Raw genomic sequence first — 8,048 nt, forward strand, 5'->3', positions numbered from 1 at the left:
CACGGGGTGGCGGGAGAGGAGAGAGAGGGTGGGATGTAAAACCCCGTAAATTTAAATATATGGTGATAAATAATAATAAATATGTTATATAGTTATAAATAACATATTTTGATGCTTGAGTATGCTAGGATTTGATTTGAGATCAAATTAATGTATATATATAAGTATAGAAGAGAATCATGCACGAAATATGCATAAGCTGAATCTGTGCTCTTAGTAGTCTACTACTAAGCTTAGTAGTCAACTACTAAGCTTAGTAGTCAACTACTAAGGCCATTAGTAGACTAGTAAGGGTATTAGTCGACTAGTCAGGTTGTTTCCAGTTTTCTTATGAATTTCGGATCGGATTCGTTTTGTTTTGAACCCAGTTGTATATATGTGTACATATACTCGTTTTAAAGCTCTTTTTATCCTCTTTCACATGAGATTAACACTACCACCTTTCTCCTTAAACTATAACACTAAAGTGTGAGTTTTAGGAGAGATCTCGAGGTGTTGGTCGAGAGAAAGACGAGGCTTTATAGTTTCTGACGAAGAAGGTATCTTGTACGCGTGTTCAGGAGTTGAACACGACATTTGAGGCAAGATCATCTTCATTCAAACGAATACCTATAATTAATTAAGGTTTTGAAGATGTTTAATTGATGTTTTCATGGTTAAGTGTAACCTAATGTGATAAAAATTAAATTTTTGATGATAAATCTTAACCGTATGCGAGATCTGAAGTTAAATATTTGCTGCTGATGATAGAAACATGTTCATGATCATTAGGGTTGATGTTAATTTTGTTTTAACTTGTTAATTATGTTTAACTCATGAGTAAACCCTAATTAGTTGTTTAATTGAGTTTTCCTGTAAGATAATCACGTTAAAACCCTAGGTTTGTGATACCTAAGTCATATAGACATGTATAAACGAAGTTTCATCTCTGTTCATGAATAGTTTTTATCTAGTGTTGATAATTATGTTGTTTAGTTAAGAGCTAATTGAGGAAATTGATTAATTAGGATGTTAATCCCTAATTAGAATAAGTTAATAGATTTGTTTCATATTCAGGATGATTTCTGTTGAATATTACATGTTTTCATTTGTACAAATCTCATGATAAGTATATGGTGAATGATAAGCTCTGTTCGTGCATGAAAGAATACATTTTTTGATAGCATAGTCGACTACTAAGTTTAGTAGTCGGCTTCTCATGTTCAGTTTGAATTTCCAGAAACTAGAATATTACAGAGTAGTCGACTAATGTGCTTAGTAGTCCACTACTAATCCTGATACATGCCTCATAGAGTGAATATTACAGAGTAGTCGACTAATGTGCTTAGTAGTCCACTACTAATCCTGATACATGCCTCATAGAGTCTGGATGGACTCAGTGTAGTCAACTATGCTTAGTAGTCCACTACTAATCCTGATACATGCCTCATAGAGTCTGGATGGACTCAGTGTAGTCAACTAATAAGATTAGTAGTCGACTACTAAGACTTTTTCTGGACATTGTGTTGCACTGTTTTGAGATGTGATAACGGGGTTCGAGTCAAACGATAGTACACGTATAGATATAAATATACAAGAATAGTGTCGTAGTACACACATGAGTATCCCAAAAGGGATTTTGACAAGTGTTGAGTTGATTACATTTGAGTTAGAGATCGTTTATACACATATTGGATATCATTGATGAGCATAGCTCATTACTACATGAGATAGTGCATCGATATACTAGACATACAAAGTTTATACACGAGATGGATATCTTTGATGAGCTCAGTTTAGTACTACGTATGGTGGTACATCGATATTCTATTTGTACAGGCCATTGAGTCGGGTTTGGATGCTTTGTCTAGTAGTCCGCCCATACGGGGGTGCGATGAGGCTTGTGAGTCATCTTTTAGGATACCTATATGGTAGGTCGTCCCGCACTCATGTTACGCACTAAGTTCGCGATGAGACTAATGAGCCGTGTACACTGTTATGATACCTACATGGTAGTCGATTGTTCATGATAATACGATGAATTAGAAATTTTGAGAAGAGTTACAATATGACAATTATGTGATAGCTTGAGTTTGGTGGATGCCAAAAATGAATTCGACTCATTGTTGATATATTTGATGACTGAGATGCCCTGTTGTGCGAGTACATGAGATATATATACTGATGATTATTTCGATGCTTTATCTTTCCAGTTATGTTTCCTTTCATTTTTAGTCTAGGAATAATATTTAGTTATCTACAATTTGAGACATATGGTATATACTTGAGTGTTTCCTTGTTTGAATTATTTTGCTCGACGTACTACATCTCGCTTTGTAGGTGTATAAATATTAATTCCATTAGATACGGGTAAAATAATCTAGATAGACTATCCTTAATAGATAGAGCATCCACTTTTTTTTTCAACCCTTTCCTTAGGGGTGGATTGAGGTGATCTTACAATAGCGCTCTGACGCTCTTGTTGTTGTTCTTTTTATTATTTTAAATTTCCTTTTTAGGAAGCTCAGAGTTCCAGAGAGCCTCCAGATGACAGAGTTCTAGCATAATCGCCATCGCACATTTTAGTAGCTGAGACTACACTATAGTTTTATGTTCTCATTTAGATATTAGAGTTTTGTTTTCATATTGTAAAGGTAATGTGCCTTAGTACCATTTTCAGTTGATTTATATTGAGACAATTTTATTATTCCAGATATCAGATGTATTTAGTTGAGACATGATTTTTGTTTATGAGATATCTCTTTCTATATCATGTCTATTGTTTTTATTTCCTTATTTTGCTTGTTTTGTACCTACACATGTATTTGATTCCACTAGAGGATATTACTGTGATTGGTGAAACGTGTTATTACACGATATGGGTGCATGGCAGGTTTGATATCTCTGGGTTCACCTTGGACTGCAGCTATGTGTGAAAACAAAGGTGTCACAGTTAGTATCAGAGCTCAAGTTCTAGCATCCTTAGGATTATCCTGTGTCGAGTCGTGGAGCTAGAATAGTGTTTCTTAGGAATTATGTATAGAGTCTGCTAGGAATTCCTAGAATGAGTGAGGATGTTATATACGTATACCTCGAAAATTACAAAAAAAATTATGACTATCTTACTTCGATTGAAAAGTATTTGTATGAATGAATTACGATACGATTTTTCTTATTGCTCTATGTTATATATGCTTTTGTCTGAGGTCTTATAACTACATCTTCTAAACTATCTTCCTCGAAATTTTTAGATGACGGGACGAGGACTTAGACGGAGAGTATCCCGTGCTCAGAGAGAGAGAGAGAGAGACAGGATGAACCGGAGCCAGAGCCCTAGCAGGCTCTACCCGAGAAGCAGCAGGCTCCACCTGAGTCGCAACAGGCTCCATAGTACCTCATAGACCTCATGGCACCTATAGCAGCTAGGCTAGCAGTGCTCGAGGAGCAAGTGGTGAATCACATGCCACCAAGCACACCACCACCTATTGTTCCATCGCCAGTGATTACAACTATTCTCATCATAGAGGAGTCCCCAGAGGTTATACCAGGACTCACCCCACCATCAGCTGTAGCTGCAGAGCAGGAGGCTTGGTTTCTTCTAGTTGAGAGGTACCAAAAGATTAGGGCACCAGAATTTTAGGGGTCATCAGGTTCGCTTGTAGCCCACAAGTGGAAGGAGGACATGAGTAATATCCTTGACCTACTTATCATCGATTTAGTACAGAAGCAGAGGTTGGCAGCTTTCAACCTAAAGGGTGATGTCAGAGGATGGTACAAACTTTAGTTCACCCCAGAACACCAGATGATACTACCATGGGAGGACTTCATCTATTTCTTTGATGAGCAGTACATCTCTACCGTAGTGCATAGGCTAGGAAAGAGCTAGAGTTTTATAGACTGGAGCAAAGAGATATGTTCGTAGCAGATTACGAGAGTCGGTTCATGAGTCTACTTCAATTTACAGGCATGTGACAATCAGGAGAGTGTCAGGCTCAGATGTTTCTTATTAGGATTCGTCCAAGCCTTTGACGTTACCTCATGTCCAGGAGGTTCCGCTCAGTTAGAGAGGTAGCTGATGCATCCATTTCATAGGAGACAGAGACTACAATGTTCTAGAAGAACAAGGATGGTAACACTAAGTCAGGATAGTAGAATAACAAGGTCAAGGGCAAGAGACCTTTCGCCGAACGTGGAGGACCCCAGCAGTAGGGTAAGGATTTTTAGTACCAGCAGCAAGGTCAGTTTAAGAAGGGAGCACAGCATGATCCGAGAATTTACTAGCAACGTAGGCTTTAGGGTTCATGTTTTAACTGCAACAAGATCGGTCATAAACCTAGGGATTGTCGTAGTACACTAGCAGGAGGCCAGCAGGGCAGAGGCCAGGGCTAGCAACAGGGACGAGGACACGGTCAACAGCAGAATAGTGGTCAGGGTCAGTACTCACATGGCCGTGGTTATAACTAGTAGCAGAGGATAGAGGCACCACCTGCCGTTCTGAGGATTGAGGGGCTAGCGGGCTAGATTCGCACTATTCAAGAGTTTCCTCAGGGTCAGACAGACTTATATGTCCTACCACCAGCAGCGCAGCAGGCGCCAACCACCGGCAGGGTTTATGCAATCATATCACGTGATCATGGTGCGAGCGCAGCCATAGTGGAAGGTACTTTCTTAGTGAATTCCTTCCCCATCTTGAATCTTGTTTGATTTAGGAGCTTCACATTCTTTTATCTCTCATACCTTTATGGATAAGCTCCAGTTGATCGCACATCCTTGAGGTGAACCATTATCTGTCTCTACTCCTTTAGGGGAGGTATCCCTGTCAGAGTGTTTGTAGGAGATGGGTCCGAGTTTATCATTGATTTGATCATTTTGCGAATGTTGGAGTTTGACGTCATTCTTGGTATGGATTGGCTATCATCCTACCATGTCAGTATCGACTGTTTGCTAAAACAATCATCTTGCGGGCGTCCGATGGGTCTGAGTCGATCGTAGCGACCTCACAGAGCATCCAGATTGTAGAGTTATTTCTACCGTACGTCAAGAAAGTGATGCTGAGGGACCAGAATGTTGATTTGTGCGGGACTAGATTTGTCTCAGATTATCAGGATGTGTTTTAGGATATATCTGGGTTATCTCCTATGAGAGAGGTTGAGTTTAGTATCAAGTTGCAGTCCGGTACAGCACCGATATCCCAAGCACCCTATCGTATGGTACCTGTTGAGATGAGAGAGCTACAGACCCAGTTAGATGAGTTATTATCTTAGGGTTTTATTCATCGGAGTCATTCTCTGAGGGGAGCACCAGTCATCTTTGTGAAGTAGAAGGATGGTAGCATGCGTTTGTACATAGATTATCATAAGTTGAACAATGTCACTATCCAGAATAGGTATCCACTACCAAGGATCAATGACTTGTTCGACCAGCTATAGGGAGTGCAGCATTTCTTGGAGATTGTTCTTCGTTCTGGCTATCATCAATTGTGAGTTTGGGAGATGGATATTCCCAAGACCACTTTTCTGACTCGATATGAGTCCTTCGAGTTTCTTATCATGCCATTTGGGCTGACCAATATATCTGCGATATTCATGGATTTGATGAACCGAGTTTTCATTCCATATTTGGACTAGTTCATGATTGTATTCATTGTCGATATATTTATCTATTCGAGATCAAAGGCAGAGCACGAGCAGCATCTTCGATTGGCATTGTAGACTTTACGGGAGCATCAGTTGTACGCTAAGTTCAGTAAGTGTGAGTTTTGGCTATATGGGGTCAGATTTTTTGGCCACGTCATTATCAGAAAGGGCATTGTAGTGGATTCCATGAAAGTAGAAGTAGTACTAGATTGGGAGCCGCAAAAGACCGTTTTAGAGATTCGTAGTTTCTTAGGTTTGACAGGCTATTACAGGAAGTTTATTCATGACTTCTTAAAGATGGCGACATCACTTACATGCCTTACGAAGAAGGGTGTACCATTTATTTGGGGCACGGAGTGCCAGGAAGCCTTTGAGACTTTAAAGGCTAAGTTGAATACAATGCTGATATTGACTATTCCGAGCAACGATAAGACTTTTGTTGTCTATATAGATGCATCATTAGTGGGTCTAGGAGGTACTTTGATGCAGACCCAGAGAGTAGTGGCTTATATCTAATGATAGTTCAGGATGCATGAGTAGAATTATCTCACACACGACTTGGAGTTAGCAGTAGTGGTCTTTGTACTAAAGACATGGAGACACTATCTGTATGGAATACAATTCGAGCTATTCACAAATCATCAGAGCTTGAAAACCTCTTCTTTAGAAAGAACTCAATCAAAGATAGCAGCGATGGGTTGAGTTCATCAAGGACTACGAGTTTGCGATTTAGTACCATTCGAGAAAGGCTAATTTGGTAGCAGGTGTAGGCATTAAAAAATGCCAAAATTTGAAAGGTGAAAAGAAGGGTCAGGGAAACGAACTCCTTCTCAATCAGAAATGAGGTTCGTCGTTTAGAAAAGATCAACCTCGAGAACGAAGGTCGCTATGCAGCGAAACTCAACATTGAAAGATAAAGTTCATTATTGAATAAAACGGATCTACGAGACTCGGAGCTCGTTATTGGATACGAGGTTCGAAGTTCGCTATTGGATATAGAATTCGGAGATCGTCATTGGATACGAGTTCGAAGTTCACTAGTGGATACAGGGTTCGAAGCTCGTCATTGGACACGAGTTGAACTCTAGCTGCCAAAGATGAGGCTCATCATTGGATACGATGTTCGAACCTCGTCATTGGATACGAGATTCGGAGTTCATCATCGGAGGTGAAGTTCATCAATGAAACCAAAGCTTGTCATCAGATTTAAAGCTTGTCAGTGAAGATGAAGCTCACGAGGCTCGTCATGCAATAAGAATGAGGTTCGCCAACGCAGTGAAGTTCGTCACCCACATTAAATCAGGCTGTAACGGTCATGAAGACCCAGTCAGCCACGTGGGCTAGATTCCAGGAGCCAGTTACGCCACGACTCCACAAGTTCATCACATCAGTTACACCCACGACTCCACGATTATGGCATGTCGGTTACGTGCTCAAACTCCTATAAATAGCCATCGATGACTACAGATAAAGGGGTTGGTTGATTATCAATTAATTGGAGATTTTCAAGCTTGGACTAAGAGAAGCATCAGAGATCAAAGTTTCTGCGTACGGATTCGGAGTTCGAATCTCAATTCTAGCCGGCCAACAAACATCAGAAGCTCTTGTGATCTTGGTCTGATCGTCAACAGGAGGCAAGCTCGACTCAAGCATCGAGGGAAGCATCCTTTCGCTACCAAGAACCCACGTTAAACAAAGAGAAGCTGAATTAATCTTCTCTTCATCTGTAATCGAGAGAGAGTGTGAGTGATTGTAAGGGTTTCGTACCAAGTGATCGAACCCATTTCTTAAAATAAGAAAATCAATCCGTAAGGGTTTCGTACCAAGTGATCGAACCCATTTCTTAAAATAAGAAAATCAATCCCAACATCAATTTTTTGACCCTACAGACGATGGCGACCACAGTGGGAGCAACAATTCTCTCCGACGAGATGGTGGTGGCACAAACAGAAAAGATTGCAGTGGGAACGGACGTCAAAACTCTGGTCATCGAATTTGACCTGTCCAAATACGAGGAGTACCTCTCCTCTGGTAAGTCTAGTCCCACGAAGGCATGAAAGTGTCGTCAAGTCTCGTATGAGACTTCAGCCCAAGTGGCTTCTGATGATTCAACTCGAGTTAGTCTCAAGGAAAAGTCCAAGCCCCTCAAAGAGGAGGCTCCAGAAACTAGTCGTCAGGCTAAGAAATTGTATGCTAAACAACCTAGCCGAACTTCGGCTTCTACCAGCCAAATTATGGCTTTGAATGACGAACCTCGCTCAGTTCTGACTGAAGCAAAGGTTTCTATTACTCCATTATCGAGACGCGCTCGACAACGTCAGCGCCAAAATCAAGCTCACCGCAGGGCTCGAGCTTTGGTCTCGCTAGACGGCTTTCATTAACGACCGAAGGTTAATCAACCTAAGGTCAACAAGTTTGACGAGGGTCAGGTGA

At 40.6% G+C, this 8,048-nt stretch overlaps 1 protein-coding gene across 1 annotated transcript; it reads left to right on the top strand.

The window, feature by feature from the left end:
• LOC109841635 (uncharacterized mitochondrial protein AtMg00860-like) lies at window positions 3,386-6,131 on the top strand. The gene is made up of 2 exons (XM_020410588.1): window positions 3,386-3,588; window positions 5,756-6,131. Exons 1-2 carry the CDS (start codon window positions 3,386-3,388, stop codon window positions 6,129-6,131), a joined length of 579 nt encoding a protein of 192 aa, XP_020266177.1.

The sequence above is a fragment of the Asparagus officinalis genome, chromosome 5 (genome assembly GCF_001876935.1).
Source record: "Asparagus officinalis chromosome 5, Aspof.V1, whole genome shotgun sequence".
Classification (NCBI taxonomy): domain Eukaryota; kingdom Viridiplantae; phylum Streptophyta; class Magnoliopsida; order Asparagales; family Asparagaceae; genus Asparagus; species Asparagus officinalis.